This window comes from Ascaphus truei, chromosome 3, assembly GCF_040206685.1.
Source record: "Ascaphus truei isolate aAscTru1 chromosome 3, aAscTru1.hap1, whole genome shotgun sequence".
NCBI lineage: Eukaryota > Metazoa > Chordata > Amphibia > Anura > Ascaphidae > Ascaphus > Ascaphus truei.
In genome coordinates, this window is record NC_134485.1 from 345,024,617 (window position 1) to 345,045,072 (window position 20,456).

General features: G+C 47.7%; 1 protein-coding gene across 2 annotated transcripts; it reads right to left on the bottom strand.

Moving 5' to 3' along the window:
* Positions 1–205: 205 nt before the first annotated feature.
* COPZ1 (coat protein complex I subunit zeta 1) lies at positions 206–15,400 on the bottom strand. 2 transcript variants are annotated; one of them, XM_075591750.1, is made up of 9 exons: positions 15,223–15,400; positions 11,171–11,239; positions 9,936–10,017; positions 6,989–7,080; positions 6,209–6,264; positions 5,017–5,094; positions 3,975–4,026; positions 2,739–2,777; positions 206–990 (listed from the first exon to the last, which is right to left on the bottom strand). In XM_075591750.1, the coding sequence occupies exons 1-9, from the start codon at positions 15,238–15,240 to the stop codon at positions 943–945; spliced, it is 534 nt and encodes a 177-aa protein (XP_075447865.1). In that variant the 5' UTR covers positions 15,241–15,400; the 3' UTR covers positions 206–942. The 2 variants fall into 2 exon arrangements, with proteins under 2 accessions (XP_075447865.1, XP_075447864.1); XM_075591749.1 differs by having other exon boundaries at positions 15,092–15,230.
* Positions 15,401–20,456: the final 5,056 nt, after the last annotated feature.

Genomic DNA, 20,456 nt, shown 5'->3' on the forward strand with positions numbered 1-20,456 from the left:
AGGCACGTTTATGGTACTGAAAACTAATGCAATAGATAATCAGGTTAGTATTTAACCCTTTGTACATTTTTATCCAACGGTAATTTGAGGCTACTAAATCTTAGACATTATTGAGCTATTGTTGATGGTAAAATTATTTTAACCCAAAGTGGTTACAGCTCATGTTGCAGAAGAGGAATATTACCACACAAACAGCACCAAGAGGTTCTTTATGGTATGTCATTTATTAACATTTTGTGCAGCACAAGTGTGTCTTGGATACACGGTATTGGTCCACTTGGTAATTTTATACCGTTTATTTTAAAATAATGTTCCTGTTCCTCAGTCTGTGCTACTCAGAGACTTAACATAGGAGACAAAACAGCAAAATGACAGTCACTTTTAAGAACGGTATGTATATTTTATTAACATTTGGACTCCCTGTGAAAGCTGCTCTGACTACCAAGGACATTTGGACTTCGCATGAGACGCAAGGGCTCCCTGTGTATACTGCTCTGTTCTTCCTGCCATGTTTAACCATAGCCGTTTCAGTAAGGACACATGGCGACATTCAGGCTTCAAAATCGTAACATCTCCAGCATGGACACATGCATAATATGTCCCTGTTACACTTCCACCATCAGGGAAGCAGGATATAAAGTCCATTCTGTTCACGGATCCGGAAGCATTAAAAACATTTTGGGGGGAGTGACTGAAGGGGTAATAAAGGCTTCCCAGGCAACAAGGAATCAACCACTTTCCTGTTCTGGGGGCCAGAAAAGCACTGAAGTGCAATGTATTACTGCCCCTTCCCACACCAAAGGGTTAATGAGATCAGTGCAAAGGTCCGGGACAACATGGCAACTACAAATCACGGAGGACAGGGGAGACGGTGAGATGAGGGCAGTGGGTCTCATCAAGATGGAATGATCATGTACACACATCCAGGACTGGTGGCACCAACTATCGGAGAAGGGACCACTTGATTTGCTCCTTTGCCGACTGTAGAACCTGAGAGGAGATTAGAACAGAGGGAAAAATACAGATCCATTAATGACTTGTGATATTCATTGTTATTCACATACCTAACAAATTGCATTAAACTCAACGTTGAATAATGCTAGCACTAAAAAGTGTTAACTCGTAGAAATATGTATTAATTAGCGCTAGCAATGGAATTGGGGAAGGGAGGGGTTTGATATTACTTTTCTACCATAGTGTTATGCAATAGGATTTCAAACAACTGTATGGCAGAACATTATTTAACCCCTTTAATGCCAGAGGCAACTAATGTATTGCAAAGGAACCGTGCCGACCCCCCTCTGGCACCCAAGGGCTTAACATACAACATAAACACCCTACAAATAAACTACAGAAAAGAAACTGTGTGTGTAGATATTAAGCTTTTAGTAGCCAGCAAATCACTGGTTGGAAAGAACTATAAAGCAACTTCGTCTAAGGGATTTTAAAGGAGCAGTCCAAGCAACAGGTTTTATTTTTATTTATTTATTAAAATAGGATTGAAACAGGTTTTTTTCTGAGCTGAACCGTGTTGATTTCAGCTCCGGGGACTCCCTGCTTCCCGATATACATACCTCCATAGGGGGTGCCGGGAGCAGCAACGCAGGTTTAAAGCTTCCGGTCACACGGGCCAATAAGAAAAAAAAAATGGATGACCTCACAGCTTCCTATTGGCCAGCACTACGTGGGAGCTTTAAATCTGCCATTTCAATAGATGCTGCCAGCAGCCCCCAAGGGAGGTAAGTATCTCAGGCAGCAGGGAGCTGAAATAAATGCGGTTCAGTGCCAGAGACCCCCTGCTTCAATCCTAGGTTTTTATTCTTAATTATTACATTTAAAAAATATCACTTGGAGTGCCAATTTAATACATTCTACACTGGTAATAATGTGCATTTTTATCATCTATTCTAGGTTGGCTAGTCTTAACTTGCCTATTTATATAATGACCATTACATGCTTAGGCAGCATAATAGGCCCCATGCCAGCCCGGGGTAGGTGATCACAATTGGCCTTATTTTTTGGAGGCAGTGCGACAACGCCAGGTATCACGAGTTTAGTGAACAGCCTGTGAATCAGCTGTTAATTACGCATTTGCATACGCTGCTGTTAAGAACGGTTGCATTTCGTCTCAGTAAAAAAGCCCTGGTTGCTGCTTAACGCTTGCAATATGGCTTTAGTGAACAGGTCCATCAATATTGCAGGGGTTGGCATTGCAGAGGAAATGCTCACAGTTTTACATGCAGCTGGAGCTATATCTAGTACCTTCTTGACTGTACTTCTAATACATATACTTACTCCCACTGTGTCCAAGTCTCAGTTTTCCACTTAGATTGTAAGTGTTTCGGGGCAGGGTCTCCCTTCGCCGTTTGTGGCCATTTACTTCCCATTGTTTTTACTTTATTTTCCCTGTATTATAATTTTGTAAAGTGCTGCGTACACCGTTGACACTATATAAATAAAATGATGCATACAAAATTGCCAATATATACAGAAGCAGCCAATTGATCAACCTTTGGTGACTAGGCCCATGGAGCTTGTTGCATCAAAGATTGTAAAGAGATCGGATGGCCCAATGGACTGGTGCTTGGGTACAATATGTGTAACATGCAGGATCCTGACGATTTGGGGCATTTGATAAGTGACAGAACCTTTCATTCAAGGGCACTGAAAGGCCTGGAAAGCTAAAGGACAGACGCTTACAGAGCCGGAGACCTGCTAGAGCTGAACATGTAACATACCTGAGACACTGTCTGTTCCGTGAGAGGGACATCATCACCCTAAGAAGAGACCATACATAAATGTCAGCGCCACTGACCCTCTATATCAATAAGGACACAAATCTGTCACTTGTCCTCCAGGAGACACATCGGGGACATATACCTCATCTCCCCCCCTGCTCAGACATACTGTACAGTGCTAAATTATTTCCTAGATCATCCACCCCAGTTCCGAAGACACCCTGCAGATCACTGTCATACTACAATGCCTATGACACCTCTCCCCCACTTCCATCTTCTCATATCCCTGCAGGTGGCCCTGCCAGTAGCCGGGTACAAATTCCTAGGAGAGCACAGCAAATGGTAGCAGCATGCTAATGGGGGCCATAAATCTGCCTGCTCAGCAGGAATTCAGAGGGAACTGCAAGGAGGACCCAGGGGACAGATGCTAGTAAGAGAAACACCATATGGTGATAGGGCACTTAACCAGTTCTCTGCTGGCTGATCCTGCAACACATCGAAAGCCCACCCAGTAGTAATTTAGAAAAGGCAAAGACCGATGACTCATACAGGAATATAACACATTCACTATCGGAGGAGGCAGCAACATATATTCCCAATAGCTTCAAAAGATCACGGCCACAGGAGGTGAAACTGCTTTTAAATCCCAGCGATAGTTTTTAGTGACCTTGGGCAAGAACCTCTCTAGCCTTAGGCTCCAAAAAACACAAAGAGCTACAGGGCAGAGACCTCGAATGTACTATATAAGAAATGCATGTATTTACCCTGCAGCATTGAAAGGTTAAAATGATTTAATGTTGCTGTCGACATCCTTACTAGTAGAGGCCAACAGGACAACTCTGCTTCAACAATCTAAAGGCACATTTCAGCCACAGCACCCACATCCAGGCCTGACCTATCTGACTCGTGACCTTCCCCATCTCCCAAAAACAGAGCCATGTGTCAATTTAGCTCAATCCAGCCTTGCAATGTCCACAATTATTGTAGGGAGTAAAACCAAGGAGGCTTCACCAACTCAGCCCCTCACCACAGATGGGAGTTTGCATAAGCAACTCTGAAGTCACTTTACTCTGCACTCGTAAAATCCCTGTTCTTTACTCTCAGCGCCAGCCTTTAGTTTAATAAAGGGCCAACCGAATTAGCAAAATAACGAGTGATGTAGTAATTATGAAAGCCAGGGAGCCATACATGATGGCTATGGGTCGGAAAGGTGGACTGCCGACCATTTCTACTTACCCTCAGGGCCACACGATGAACAACTTGCTGAGGGTCACTCTCCAGAATTACACTGCGAAAAAGGGAAACGAGAAGGCGGCAAAGATGAACTTTCATCTTGAAGAGGAGACCTGTGAAGTTTGGAAGCTTACTTCTAATAATGAATGTGTTGGCCCCGTAAAATACATACTTCCTATTGTTTGCATCTATTTTGTACAGAGACATTCAGTTCCCCACCCATGGCTCTGGTATTGAAAGAGTTAAAGAGGCAATTCTTGTATTTCTTTTAATAGCGAAAGCCTGGTTGTTCAATCTGAAGTTGTATGATGGAAGTAATCCTAATGATGTCATTACACGGATGCATAACGGCACTTTGTAATGACATTGTAAGGAGCTGCCTCATTCGCACAGTCTCTTTGGTAGTAACTGCTGCGCTATCACAACGGAAACAAAAACAAGCGCAGACGGAAAATGTACAAATTCCAGATTAACACTTCTATTTACAATCACGAGAGGATTATACGCCCTTCATTTGTACATTTGAAACGCAGCTCTGTTCATGATGGACTTAACCCCTTTACTGTCCCCTCCGGCAGTATAGCGGTTAAAGAGACCATGCTTCCCTCTCACACAAAACAAATGGAGGATGGTGATGGTATATGTAGATCAAGGCAGCTTTAGAAATGGTTCCAAAACCCCAGATGGTGCAATGCAACACTCAGAAGTGCTGCAAGCCATCCAGCCTCATGTTACAGAACCATGGGAGATAGACATCACGGAGGTAACTTTACCTGCCCAAGTGCACATTGTTGTTGTTTGATGGCATCTCTAACACCATATAACTATAAAGACCTATGACAGCCACCATTCTGCTGCAGAATGAAGGCTGCTGATAGATTGTAAGCTCTTCGGGGCAGGGACGCCTATTTCCGAATGTTACTTTTATGTCTTAAGCGCTTATTCCCATTATGTGTTATATTATTATGTCATGTGTATCACTGCTGGGAAGCGCTATATAAAAAATATATATACATAAAAGCATGTTATTGAAACCTTCTCTTACCCGCCATCTATGATCTCATCAACTGCCAGGAACAGCCCTTCCATGTTCTCAAGCAACGTTCGCTTTTCCACGTTTTTTCTGGAAAACAAAAAAGGATTTCAGCCTCGTCAGGATCCTTTTTTGGTAGCCTGTTCTAAAGACACAGAAGCTCACAAGTCAAGGAGAGCGTTACTGCTTTTTTAATATTTAAATAACAGTCACTGTGGTCTAAATAGTAGCGCTTATTGGAATTCCAATACATTTAAAACCACCAAATGGGTTGTTCAAGAGGTGTTTAAGCAGCTGGACAAATGTGCAAACTCTATAGACCTGTGAAGTTTCAAACATACTGCACACCAATGGACCAACAATAGTGGTCTTCATAAAGGGCATCTAATTCATGCTAAACAAGACATTTTAGAAACCACTTTTGTACACCATGAGATTGATGCGGCTAAAAACCGCTAAGGATGTCTGCTAAATAAATGCTTACAATTCTACCTAAGTGGGAAAACATCTTTATTTTAGAATACATTAATGGAGCTCTTAGGAAAAGGCAAATTTGTACTGACACTACTCTAACTTTGTGGTTCCTGTAGTGTTGGCTGGATTAGGGGATCGGCAGCACGTAGAAAATATAGTCATGGGACAAGGAGAGTGAATTTTTTTTAAGTGTCTACACTGCAGCTTCTTCCAAGTGTTATTTTTCTGGTAAGTTTCTGAAACACTCATTATGCTGTGCATATATTTTCAGAAGTCCCTACACTCACCAAATTTGAGATTGTGTTTTTTTAAAAAGGTGCAATCCTACTATTAAAAAAAAAAAAAAAAAAAAAAACACATATTGGAGCTACCAGAAAGTGAAAGCCCTTTGCTATTCAACAACTTTTATAGCATTTTTAACATTTGCTCGTTCAAGATGGTTTACGACCTTGAGAAAAATCTATATGTAGAAGCCCAAGACAGAATACTGCTTCCACGGTAGCGGCTCCCAACCAAGAGAGCCAGATCTACAAAAGTGTGTCAAGCTTTAGCACGCATTTACTTGATTCAAATGAACGGGAGTAAAGAAGTGGTAAAGATTAGCAAACTTTTCTGGATCTGGGTCCAAGTAGTTGCAATGATCAGGCAAGAGTACAAAAAGGGATGAAATTGAACAGCAGCAGCCATTTTAAAAGCTTTTCCCACATGTTAGTTGTTTTGGTTTCCTTACCGCAGCATCTGGCTTAAGGAGTCGAAGAGACAATTCAGAACGGCCATCAACATGAGCTATGTGGTGACAAATAAATACACAATGATAAGTCATCTAAACCAACACAAGGCTGAAGTTGTCCATAGATAACACTGGTGGCTGCGCAGCAGAAAACATTAAAACATGCAGCACTGCTGCATCAAAGTCTATGGGCTGCAGTATTTTAGTGGCAGGATTGCACAGTGCATTTTCATATGCAAAAGTCATACAATTGTGTGTGTACCAACAGGAGACACACATTTCAAATAATAAAGTGTTTTACTTCTTCCAAACACCCTGCCACCTATCAGCCTATGCATCATCACACAAGATCTGCTTCTTATTCTTCTGGCAGTAAAGGAATTAGCAGGCTTTCTGCACTGTAGCTGCCCAAACACGCTTTCCCCTTCTATCCCAAGTCCTGTATTAATCTGAATTCTGAATAATCTGCACAAAGAACAAGAGAAAAATGAAAATCCCCACCGTGTTCAGCTAAATAGAGGACTAAAACAAAGTTTACAAGTTGTATATATTTGTTGAACTATATTCTTTGGCGGAGTCTGTGGCAGCTGAATGGCAGAAGACGAAGGGTGTTAATTATTCCTTCCCAACACAATTTCTCACCGGCTCCAGCAGAATAGGGGACCTTTAATGTTTAGCAGTGCACAAGCTATTGAACATGTTCTGAGGAAGGGGGCTTCTCTGAGGACAACTCGACTGCTGCAGCCCAAGGCACCTACTTAAGTAAGCTTTGTGAGATACCTCATTTTCATGTGAGCTTCCAATGACGTAGAAGTACAGATCAATACTGCTTTTATACACAACGGTCAGCCCCTCCAGCAGAGCAATCTCACCTACACAGGGAGAAAGAGGGTATTAGAAGATCATCATTTTAGAGTCCAAGTAGGCACATGTTTGTAGGGAACATCAAGAGTATCTCCAGAGCTTAAAGGCAGAATATTAGCGTAAAAGGAGGGTTCAGGTCATCAGGGAATCGTGTAATATTGGAGGTTCACTGGCAAAACAGCGCACAGTATATTTGAAGAAGCGATTGCTGTAGATGTATTTATGGGAACAATACTGCAGTATTGACCTTTGTTACTTCCTCCTTCATAGAGACTCCAGCCGTGCGGAGGCTGAGAGAAAGCGGGTGCTTTCCCTGGCCTTACTACGAGCACCGTCCGTGGGCGTGTCTGGGGGCGGGCCAGTGACGTCACGGAGCTGGTTCGCCCTCATTGGGCGAACCGCTCACGTGACCGGCCCTCCGCTCCCCTCAGCACCTAAACTAAAAAAATGTTTGTCTGCTACGCCTGCGGAAGCGTGCGCGAGCCCCTGCTAAAGCCGCTCTCATTACGGCTGCAGAGGCTCACTGGCAAGGGTGAGCGTGGGTCAGCCAAACGATTGCACTCAGCGCGCTTGACGCACTTAACTATTAAAATCTTTATCCTCTCGTCCATGCTGCGCGCTCGCTCTCACAAGCTTGGTGCGACAAGGGAATTTGTCGTTGGAGCTCAGAGCAGGGTCACTTGACCCTGCTCTGACCAATGGGGAGGGAGAGGGTGTGTTTTAATATGCGCTGTAACTTTCAGCTCCGTGGACTTGTCTGGGAGGAGCAAACAGACCATGGAACTCAGAATAAACACTGAGCGGATTACAGTGAGACACAAATCACAGGAGCGCCCCCCAGATCCCCACCACATTTAGCAGAGAGAGAGAGGGACGGGGCCAGAGCCAGAGAGAGGGACGGGGCCAGAGCCAGAGAGAGGGACGGGGCCAGAGCCAGAGAGAGGGACGGGGCCAGAGCCAGAGCGAGGGACGGGGCCAGAGCCAGAGCGAGGGACGGGGCCAGAGCGAGGGACGGGGCCAGAGAGAGGGACGGGGCCAGAGAGAGGGACGGGGCCAGAGAGAGGGACGGGGCCAGAGAGAGGGACGGGGCCAGAGAGAGGGACGGGGCCAGAGAGAGGGACGGGGCCAGAGAGAGGGACGGGGCCAGAGAGAGGGACGGGGCCAGAGAGAGGGACGGGGCCAGAGAGAGGGACGGGGCCAGAGAGAGGGACGGGGCCAGAGAGAGGGACGGGGCCAGAGAGAGGGACGGGGCCAGAGAGAGGGACGGGGCCAGAGAGAGGGACGGGGCCAGAGAGAGGGACGGGGCCAGAGAGAGGGACGAGAGGGACGAGCCGAGAGGGGGGGGGGGGCCCAGAGGGACGAGCCGAGAGGGGGGGGGGGGGCCCAGAGGGACGAGCCGAGAGGGGGGGGGGCCCAGAGGGACGAGCCGAGAGGGGGGGGGGCCCAGAGGGACGAGCCGAGAGGGGGGGGGGCCCAGAGGGACGAGCCGAGCGAGGGGGGGGGGCCCAGAGGGACGAGCCGAGAGGGGGGGGGGGCCCAGAGGGACGAGCCGAGAGGGGGGGGGGGGCCCAGAGGGACGAGCCGAGAGGGGGGGGGGGCCAGAGGGACGAGCCGAGAGGGGGGGGGGGCCAGAGGGACGAGCCGAGAGGGGGGGGGGGGGCCAGAGGGACGAGCCGAGAGGGGGGGGGGGGGGGCCAGAGGGACGAGCCGAGAGGGGGGGGGGCCAGAGGGACGAGCCGAGAGGGGGGGGGGGCCAGAGGGACGAGCCGAGAGGGGGGAGGGGGCCAAAGGGACGAGCCGAGAAGGGGGGGGGGGGCCAGAGGGACGAGCCGAGAGGGGGGGGGGGCCAGAGGGACGAGCCGAGAGGGGGGGGGGCCCAGAGGGACGAGCCGAGAGGGGGGGGGGGGCCAAAGGGACGAGCCGAGAGGGGGGGGGGGCCAGAGGGACGAGCCGAGAAGGGGGGGGGGGCCAGAGGGACGAGCCGAGAGGGGGGGGGGGCCAGAGGGACGAGCCGAGAAGGGGGGGGGGGGCGAGAGGGACGAGCCGAGAGGGGGGGGGGCCCAGAGGGACGAGCCGAGAAGGGGGGGGCCAGAGGGACGAGCCGAGAAGGGGGGGGGCCCAGAGGGACGAGCCGAGAGGGGGGGGGGGCGAGAGGGACGAGCCGAGAAGGGGGGGGGGGCGAGAGGGACAAGAAGGGGGGGGGGGGCGAGAGGGACGAGAAGGGGGGGGGGGGGGCGAGAGGGACGAGCCGAGAGGGACGAGCCGAGAGGGACGAGCCGAGAGGGACGAGCCGAGAGGGACGAGCCGAGAGGGACGAGCCGAGAGGGACGAGCCGAGAGGGACGAGCCGAGAGGGACGAGCCGAGAGGGACGAGCCGAGAGGGACGAGCCGAGAGGGACGAGCCGAGAGGGACGAGCCGAGAGGGACGGGGGGGCGAGAGGGACGAGCCGAGAGAGGGGGGGGGGGGGGCGAGAGGGACGAGCCGAGAGGGGGGGAGGGGGCGAGGGGGACGAGCCGAGAGGGGGGGGGGGCGAAGGGGGGGGGGGGCGAGGGGGACGAGCCGAGAGAGACGAGCCAAGAGGGGGGGGGGGGGGCGCGAGAGGGAAGAGCCGAGAGGGGGGGGGGGGCGAGAGGGGGGAGCCGAGAGGGGGGGGGCAGCAGAGAGGGGGGGACGAGCAGAGAGGGGGAAAAGAGGGGGAAGAAGTAGAGTGGAGGGACACACACAGCCCCGATCCAGCCAATGACACCCCCCTCTAAAAATTATTGCTGGATAGCAAAGTGCTCATGATTGGAGGGTTGGTGACATCATCGCTCTCAAGCATGAGCAAGCTCAGCTGCAGCATGGCTGAAGTCTTATACTTACTGTCTGTCCGATGGGTTTTGTTGAAGATGTTCTTCTCAAAAGCCTTCTGCTCCTTCACCGATGGATACGTCTCATCATAGTACTGTGGGAAGAATGTTAACCAGTGAAATTTCAACACCTACCAAGTTCTACTCAAAAGGATCATTTACTAATGGTTACGTCCCACCTCTGAACTACAACGCCTGGGTGCAGCAGGGAACTTTTGGGAAGTTCAGTGCTGCCAAAAACTCCAATAATAAAATACACTTTGAAGCAAACATCTGCATGGATTTCACCGCCCCAGAGGAGCTTACCAGTGGATCAGACATGAAGACGTATAAAATCAGTGAATGTCACTGCATCTTAGGTACCAAAGTCTGGATGTACTGTAAGGACTCCAGGACAAGGATTAACAGTGCTGGTGTTTGAATAGCAAAATGTGCACTGCAAAACGGTTTATTTGCACATTAAATGTCACAATGTAATGCCAAATTAAACAATGCACAATTAGGTGCTCCATTTGCTCGTTTCACCAGCAACAAAGGAAAGGGATCTTCACAGTATGAGCAGTTAAAATGTGGAATTCATTACCCATGGAGACTTGTGGCAGATGCAATAGACATATATTGCACATCTTTTTAGAAAGGAAAGAAATACAGGGATATACCCAATAAGTAAACATGGGAAGGATGTTGATCCAGGGAGTAATCTGATTGCCATTATTGGAGTCAGGAAGGAATTTATTTTTCCCCTAATGAGATATTAGATATTTCACTGGGGTTTTTTGTTTGCCTTCCTCTAGATCAATATACCGTAAGTACAAATATAGGATAAGTATATGTTGTCTAAATCTCACAGGCTGAACTTGGACATATGTCTTTTCAACCTCATCTACTATGTAACCTTGCTAGTTGTCCATTAGCCACATACAGACAAAACCCCTTATAATCAAACCAATCCTACGCCAAACCCAGAGTATCCAATGATGAGCTCACAGACAAGACGTACCACAAAGAACGCTCCAATATACAGATACAAGTTTGCCGCAGCAAGAACTTCTACACACAGACACAGAAGTCTTCTCCAATACCCAGACAGAAGTCCTCCCAAGTGTGCCCACATATACAGATACATGGGAGACCTTCTCACTGAGAAAATCACAACCATGGCACTCCTAACCACAGAACTCCAAAGCGAGCGACACACACACACACACACACACACACACACACACACACACACTTTTCAAAACTTACCTTGGCAAAAAGTCGCTCTCCATCGTTGTCTAGGATTAGGACAGCTTTCACTGTATATAGAGAGGGGTCCTGCCAGGAGAAACACACAAGTCACTCTCACCCTCCATCTATCCAGAAGCTGACCACTGCATACAGGGTTACAGCTAGGAAAAATGTACACTTATATGGTAGTAGAAGAAACATGGTGTGGAGGGGTATAAATAATTGATGAGATAACTGAATAAGTCTTCAAGTTAATGCATGTATAAAGTCTGGTTTTAAGACTCAGTGGGAGCTTCAATTAACAATCTCTGTTATTAGAAGAACTTCAGGATTTAATGCACTTGGCACATAATAACATGTGTGTGCAACATATAAAGTGTCTGCAGAGTTAAAATTGGAGGTGAGGAATACAAGAACTGGACTCTACCCTTCATCAACAACTGTGAGAATTTTGCTTTATAAATGCGCTTCCAATTTTTACACATCTAGAGACTCACTTGCTAAGCTGCTGTTAAATCTCCCCTGCTATACTGCCCTCCGAGGCCTGATTGATCTTCCAACTCCTACCGTGGTCTCTCCTTATCCTCCAATACCTAGGAACTGTCTTTTCCTACCTTTCTTTTCCTGCATCTCATTAATGATCTCCCTACTGCTTTTTCTGTTTGCGTTTCCACACTCCTTTGTAAATGTTTCTGTTCTCTCCACCCCCTCATCTCTTCTAATCCTGGACCCAGCCATATACACACCTGCTCTCACCCACCTCTTTCCCTGCTAATCTAATACCGACCAACCTTAAATCGCACGTCTCAAAAGAAGCATCCCAATAGCCTGCACTCATAGCTATTGAGCCACACACACAGTTGCTCCTACCAACCATTGTGGCCAAGCACTGCCATCTACTACACTTATTCCCTCACCTACTGTCTATGTAAGTCTCCCAACATACCAATTAGATTGTAAGCTCTCTGGGGCAGTGATTTCCTTTACTATTCTCTGACTTTGCTGAGCTTATTGTATTATAATTCCCTGTACTGTATTGTCTCTGTAAAGTGTCGAGTACAATGTCGGCGCTATATAAATAAACATATACATACACTAATAGCAAAAGACAGGATGCATGAGAAAAAAAAACTGAAAATAAGGAAAGGGGCATGCGAGCGATAAGACTACATGTGGTGCATGGAAGGACTGAGGAAGGACATAGTACCAGCATAGATAGGAAGGATGTGGGGAAATTTACACTCAACCCCTTTTCTGCTCCACTTTGACGGTTAGCCCATCCCTCTTGACAGACTCCACTTTGCTGGTGCAGTGAAGCCCTCGAGACAAAGTTCTGTGATGCACTGACTTCCACATACTCACAGCCTGAGTGTATAACAGAACTTCGCCTCAAATGCTGATCCTCAATTGTGTGCAGCTGCTCAGCTGCTAAAACAACCATTTATGAAGTCAGCTAATGCCAATATGCCTTAAGGTACCAAAATCAGGATGCAAGTCCTCCAGGAGCAAGGATTACCAGTGCAGGTCTTGTACTTTGCAAGGCAAAAGGTTTGCCACCATTATTATTAGCGATTCCTACATAGCACTGCACATATAAAACATGAAATACACATTGTTTAAAAAAAAAAAAAAGGAAGAGAAATACGAGATCAGTACATGAATAAGTGCTGTAAACATAACAGTTTGTTATAGAGCAAGTTCACAAAAGACAATGGGGGATTCACCAAGCCATAAGTGGTATGAGGGCTCAGTCAATACAGGATCGAACACAGATACCCTTTATTAGAGCTTAGTGACCCCCGGCCAATGTAATAGAATGGGGACCGTGCTGCACAAATAATCAACGTTGGTGGAAGTACTCTTGAAAGGCTTCCTTTAGACAGTGGCTATCGTTTAGGTCAGAATTGAAGTACAGTTGTCTCCTGGCAAATAGGGATCTGTAGTGAGTTCCCAGGATAGCATGCTGCCAGAGAATCATTCCAGATAGGACAGACCTACAGAAAGTGGGGGAATAGTGGCGAGACGCTTTGGTACATGAGGAGGTATTGTAAGACATTATATATGGGGGCATGTAATGCCTTAAAAGTACATTAGAAAACTCTCAAACGAAAATGCAGGATTTAATACTCGGAAGCATGTGAAAACACCACAGTTATAAGTGGTTTGGTTCAGGAAAATCTAACATTTCTATGCAAGAAAGGAAAGGGGGGGAAAAAAAAAAAAAAAAAAAAAGAAGGAATTAACCGTTTTACTGCCATGGTACCAGCAATACATTTTAATATAGAGGGAGCCGTTGCCAGTATGGCATTTTGTCAATCCCATCCATCACCTTGGGGCATTTTTTATTAATTAAGCAAAAACTTCATTAATAATGAACTCATTGCATTTGAAAGAGTTCTTTCAATTATTTCACAAACTCATTGCTACAGGGGCCAGAAAAGTTTCAAATCACTCCAGCACTAGACAATTTATCTCACTCCTGGGATGGAAGATGACAGATTTGGATCTGATCATTTTGCTGCTGTAGGGAGCAACAAAGAAGTTAATTCTTGTGCGCACTGTTATTTAGTGGGAGTTTTATTAGCCCTCAAAGGCAAATGTAAATAGACTGAGCGCTGGCATGCAGGACAGGCCGTGGCGCTGCTGTATAACATACGGCTAATTCGAACATCATTACAAATCTTTCATTAGCATGGACCTAATCAGAAGGGCCTTCACATGCCATGATTTCACTGACATTTTAACCCCCTCGCTGCCAAGAGCAACCAGTGTGCGAGTGTACCATGAATGCAACATCATGGAGTTAGAGGGGGGGGGGGGAAAGAGAGTAAGGCTATTAAACTAAACAGATTAACCCCCGCAGTGCAATGTTGCTGCTGTATCAGATTGAACATGCCGTTAATTTCGCCAGCGTTAAAATGCAGCTAAAGTATTAATAATCACACTTAATTCGGCTGTCATCAATAAAATATCTGTGCGCTATATGTCCTATACAGTATGGTATACCTTAATACACCATAACACAGATTTAATTCTGTCATTGATAATTGCTACCCAGATGCCTGCTCTGCATAATGCCTGATAAACCTTATTCACTCAGAAGAGGAGAGCTGGGACATTAAGCCAACTTTGTCCTTTTGCGTCACATAAGCCTGTATTCACAATATACAATGTTAGGGGTGGCACCTGTCCAGCCTGTAAAGAGCAAGAGGCTATCAATGAAATATAAAGTTAGGCATTGTATGAACGGAGCATGTGATACAGAGTGCTATATAAAATCTTCAACGTACAGTGCTATACATCTCTCCCGCCCCACATATGTTAACAGCCCAATGTTTCTCACAATTCTCCACCAACAGCCTATAATATATATTATCTTTAACTGTCCACGCAATGTCTTGTATATAATGTACAACCCTTTTCACTCATTGTAACTATGTATTTGTCATCATACTGTATCTCTTTGCCCAGGACATACTTGAAAACGAGAGATAAATCTCAATGTATTACTTCCTGGTAAAACTTTTTTATAAATAAACAGCCACCAATGGGTGTGTGCTCTTACAAATCTACATCACCCTCACCAACTTCTCTGGGACCATTCAGCCCCTTATATCGCAGTCTCCCATTAACCACTTCGCTGACAGTGGAGTTGCAACATAGACACTGGGTGCTGCAATGATAACATATGGTCTCCTGCGGTGCGACTTGTCCGTTGAACCTGAAAATCTTGAAGAGGCCATCAGACCCGGGCACCCACACTACAGACCCGGGCACCCACACTACAGACCCGGGCACCCACAATAACAAGATGTTAAATGACCACCATAAAAGGGACAGATTTCCCTCATTCCAATGCAAGTCAACGAGAGCCTGAGAAAGCCCAATGCGAGCTCTCCCATATGCTGGCCAGTGCCTGCCGCCTCCTGCCCCACGTACCCGCGACATACTCCGGAGCCCCACGGGGTGACTCGAGGAGGAGCACCTGCTCCCTGCCCCAATCCTGCCAGTCATGAGGAGGCGGCGGCTGCGCGTGCGTCTCCCTGGCCCCGGCCCGCAGCCTCACTTACCAACAGCAGCGCGTCCATCTTCTCAGTCCTGCCGACGTGGAGCAATGCGCCGATTGGTCAGCGGAGCCACCAATCAGCGCCACACACACCGCCCGCCTTTCCTTCTGATTGGAACATGCCGGGAGGCTGCTGCTATGAGGTATTTGATTGGCCGTTGCCACCCTGCACTCAGTGTGAGGTTGCCTGTGACTTCGAGACGGAAGCAGCTGCTATTGGGTTTACCGGTTGCCGTGGTGAGAATAGCGGTCGTTGATTGGTGGGTTAACAAATTGCGCTTCATCCGGCTGTCGTGGTTTGCCCTCCCAATGGAAGCGGTGTGATAGGTCAGCTCACTTTGCCAGGTACATTTCGCGTACTTTGATTGGTTACTTTAGAGAAAGTCCCACCCACCGATTGTAACTCATCTGTTGTTGCGTTTTTTTCCAGGAAGTAAATGACGGCGGAATCTGATTGGGTCTCGTAGTTCCAGCAGATAGATGAAGACGTGGCTTCCGCAGTGACCGATTAGCTCCGCCCCTCCTTGTGAGGTGAGAGCGTGGTGACTGGTGACTGAGGACAGGTAGAGAACTTGACGTGACTATAAATGCGAAGCACTGCGCGGCCATCTTTAATGCGGGCGCAGACTGAATCAAACAGTGACATTATTAGCTGGTCTGTAGGTTGTCAATATTGTTTATGGAGACAAGATGAAGTGTTTATCTAGCTGGTAATACATTTTTTTTAAAGACATAAACCTGCCAAGTCACTACAGGTCAAACCTGTAATGAGCTAGTGCTGGTTTGTAAAACAAATGGAAAATCAGCAACACCTGATTGTAAAGCGTAAGGTCAGTCTGAAATGGTGCACAGAAACCTAAGGGACCCCTGAGCCCCAAAAAGATAACAATTGGTATCCTGCACTCAAAGAAGAATAGCAAAGCTACATCAGAGCAAGGTAGTCCATGAAAGATATTTATGAAAACATTTTTAGTATCGCATATAAAGATATTGTAAGTTGACATAGGATTTTGCTGTTAGCAATAAGTATGATAGTAGAAATATACCAATACACCAATAGTTCTCACAATGTTAGCTAAGGAATCTCTCCTGTGTGTCACATGAGGCTTTTTACAGATCTGTCATTAGTCCAGGGGGAGACTAGTTAATTGAGTGGCTGCAATCAACTATCTCTGTTGGATTCTCAGAGCTCTGAAGCTGCTTTATTCAAAGAGGGATAAGTCCCTGTTACAAGGGGGCTGATGCCTTGGAGGCTTAGGTCAAGGAGGGGGGGGGGTGGCACATGGGAGGTACCAACCATAGATGGCCCACAGAGGAGGGCTCTGCAGGCAGTGTACCCCGCGGTGCAGGGGGTGCCTGTAGGTTGGTAGAGCCCAGGGGAGGGGGGTTGGTTTTGGGGGGGGGGGGTGTTGATGCCTCTGAGGCTCAAATAGGGCCCGGGCGGGGGTTGGTGCCTCGGTGGCTCAAATAGGTCCCGGGGGGGGGGGGAGGGTGTAGCGGGAATGTCCCACAGAGGAGGGTCGTGCAGATGGGCCCACGGTGTAGAGCAGGCCTGCACATATGTGATGAGGGGTGCTGGGGGAGATATGTGATGAGGGGTGCTGGGGGAGATATGTGAGGATGATCACCAAAGATGGCGGCTGTGTGTAATAGTACCCCGCGAGACATTGAGAAATCAAAATGGCGGGTCCCGCCGGGACTGCGGAACTCGTGCTGTGTGCAAGCGTGATGTGAAGGAGCTGTGTGCAAAGATTTGGCCGGGTTTGGCGCGAAAGCCAACACCCTGCCTGCAAGAGGGACGTGGCGCGAAAGCTGAGGCGGCGCCCCCCTGTGCTGTGACTGGATCAACCCCCAGTTCACGTCACGAAGAGACGTTGAGTGCCCCTTTTCTAATCTCCACCAGAGGGAGGGGGCACATGGAGAGCCAATGGCAGAGTCCTGCACGGAAGAAAGGAGGAGCCGGATGTGAGCTTCCTCAGCTTCACTTTGGAATAGCAGGCGAGCGAGCGAGAGACCCTTGTCGAGCTAATATGCTATCCACTGTGTCAGCAGCTAGCGGTATGCCTCTTTGCCGTGTGAATGCCTATCAACTCCCAGGAGGCTTCCTGGTGGTGGAGGTGGGAGGCAAAGAATATCTGAATTGTCTGTGTCTGCAGTGTAGATTACCTGGACCGGAGATTCCTGTGGATAATCCTGCTGTATTTAAGCATCCAGAGGTAAAACAAGGGGAACCGTGTCTTCTGTAAGGGAGGGTTGCATAAGAGCAAAGTCACCTGTCATGAATTCCACTGTGTGTAAATATGCTAATCGAGGGAAGGGTAAAGGTTCACTGTCTAGTGGTACCTCAGGTATATCATCACGAGGAGATACAGAGGAATCCGTATCCTCATCTGTGGTAGAGGATCATGGCACCAAATGGTGGGCTCCTGTGTTTAAGGGCTATTCAGATTTCATGGACCGCACTAGGTTCATCATATTACAAGATGATCTGGTAGATCATTGGTGGGGTAAGGGCACCTACTCTGAGAAGGAGGCTGCTGATGAGTTAGCAAGGAGGTTGAGAGGGATTAAACGGGGCATAATAATTCCCAAAGGTCTGTCCATGCTCTATGATGAGATTTGCCCCTGAAGAACCATTGTCCTGGGTCTTGCCAGGTACAGCTAGAGACTTTAACTTGATTAAACTAAGCAGAGCTGATAGAGCTACAGTGGCCCACTATAGACAGTCACATGGGTTCAACTATCCATACGTGCCTTAGCCTATATTGCTCGAGATAGAGCAGCGTGAATCTTGGCTCTGAGAAGCCGTACAGGAGTACTTAATGTCTAAATGTAGTAACTCCGTATACCATTCTGAGGAGAAGATTTGTTATCTGATGAGGGTTTGGAGTGTGGGGAGAGGGATTTATATGCACAAAGTGGTGTATCGCCCTGAGAATGGCCCTCTGCAATCCTTTTCCATAAAGGTAGTGGATCATAATGGGAGGGAGGTGCGTAAGCCAGATCCCCGGCACTACTACTAGTTATGGGTCCTCCATGTTGGGAATTCCCCTGTGTTATTTCACCGCCTTGGGTGTGTGGGTGTTCATCCACATGTTCACTGGATATGACTTATCAACTGTCATTTTTGTATTTGTACAGGTTGTTCGCCAGCAGGATGGCCCAGCAAATTTTGGTCCAAGTGGGGACCATTGGATTCCACCAGAGGGAAAGTATAGCCCTGGTAGGTTTGGGCTAGTATTCTGTCCTCCTCCTGTGCAATAATCCCTGGTAAGGGCAGGTTTGCCAGGAGTCAATATGGGTTTTCCCCACACTGTAATTCAGTTGGTCAGAGAAGATAGTGCTCAGGCCTTGTGTCATTCAGAGGCACAGGGGTGGGTCTACTGGATCTGTACTAACTGAACTACCATTTCCTGTTTTGGAGAGTTCCTCTCCACCTTAGAGAGAGGATAGTCTGTTCCAGCAAGCTGCCAGGGCTCTGGTACGCTTGAGGCCCTCCCTCTGGGAGAGGGGAGAGATATTCCTCTTACTCCACAAGGGAGTAAGAGAAGAGCAACGACAGCTCCTAGGGCCCTGACTAGGAGTGGTGTCCAGGGCTATCCTGAAGGGGACAACCTTTGATTGCTGTGTGCTGTGACAGAGACTGTGCTGAATCAGGAAGGACCAATAAAGACCATCTGCTTTTATCTATACCTCCTGCCTGAGAGTGGAGTATATTGGGAGGAGGGGGACATAACTCTTTTGCAGGTACTCCACCCCACACAGCTGGGGACTGCACAAGATGGAGGCGCTGCACCAGTAAGAAGAATTCGGGCACAGCCCCAGAAGCCTGTCCTGTTATCCCCCATGTCATCGCGGGAGTCTCAGGGCCCCCTGTTACCAGCAGGTATGCACCAACAAGACCCATGTAACCAGAGTGCTATTTCCCTTAGGAAACCCTTTGTGAGATTTGGGTACGGGAAGCAGGGTTACACATGGTTTCCCTAGCTGCCTCATCTTGGCCCACTAGGAAGTGCTGAGGCCCCACTATACCTAGGGACTGGGGTTTGTGAAGCTTCCTCTGGGCATACAGTAGCCTGTCTCATAATATCTTGGGACTAATGCCAGACCATCTTAGTGGGACTCTATCTACACAGGGTATTCTTTCTAACTGAAAACAATAAAAGGGATGGGGAACCTATCCTATACTTGGGAGCTTACATAATTACTGTATTCACAATGAGATCCCTCTTCTTCAGCTCCTCCTGAGTTCTGATCTTCCAGAAACTTACCCCCTCTATTTATTGCTTACCATGACGTTACTGTATCCAGGCAGAAAGGGGGAGGGGCTTTCCTTCTGCTGAATCACCCCTGCACCATGTGATGGACAAGTGGCGTTACTGTGTGAGGCCACACCATTAACCCCTTAAGGCAGGGGTGAGCAAACTTTTTGTCTGCGCTCCCCGGCCTGCTCTCCCCCCCTGCTCACGCCCCCCTCCTTACCTTTTCTCCAGCGTTTTCTGACGACACATCATGTGCCGCCACGATGCCATGGCGATGCATCACCAGAAGCTGCTGGAGACAAGGTATGGGACTTGCAGAAACCTTGCGGTCTCCCTCTGCATTTAATTTAAATGTTGTAGGGAAGATCAGGGGGCCTCTGTAAGCCCCTACCTTAAGGTCCTTGTAATCCCAAAGGGGGTGTTACACAAAGTTTTCTCTTTAGATGTAAATGGAGATATGAAAATCTCAGAAAGTTCACATCTCACCCAGAGGGACCACGGCAGAAGTGGCAGGGTTGGGGTACATGGAGTTTACCGGTATAGTGGATTAGGGATCAGCACAAGAGCTGGTAATCTGCAATGTGTTTTAGTGACATTACAGATGGACTGTAAGGGAAAGTTACCTTTGTACAGATGACACAAAATATATGCCACATAGGTGACTCTCCAAGGGAAAACAAAATAACACATTATGTAAATTAGAGGAATATAATAGCTAGAGAAGTGTTGATATCAACAGGCTCAGACAGGACAACTGGATACCTGTGAAATTTCCAGTGGGTCCCAGCATCAGGTAGACTTTCAAGGTCAAGCTACGTCCCCTACAATGCCCAGAAGAGTCTCAAAATCTGGGGAGAGTGCTATGGCAGATTCAGCCAATCTGACCGGACGCAATGTTTGCGCTGTGTCTTATCAGTGTATGTGTGTACTGTACTGTATCTATCAAAGTCCATTTCCTGTATGTATGCAAAAAGTG

Excerpts from the sequence above, each read along its gene's own strand:
- COPZ1 (XM_075591749.1), bottom strand. The coding sequence starts at position 15,166 with ATGACTGGCAGGATTGGGGCAGGGAGCAGGTGCTCCTCCTCGAGTCAC. Across the intron at positions 11,240-15,091 it reads GGCTCCGGAGTATGTCGCGG|GACCCCTCTCTATATACAGT; the intron begins GTACGTGGGGCA and ends TTCTCCTGGCAG. Across the intron at positions 7,081-9,935 it reads CAAAACCCATCGGACAGACA|GTGAGATTGCTCTGCTGGAG; the intron begins GTAAGTATAAGA and ends CTCCCTGTGTAG.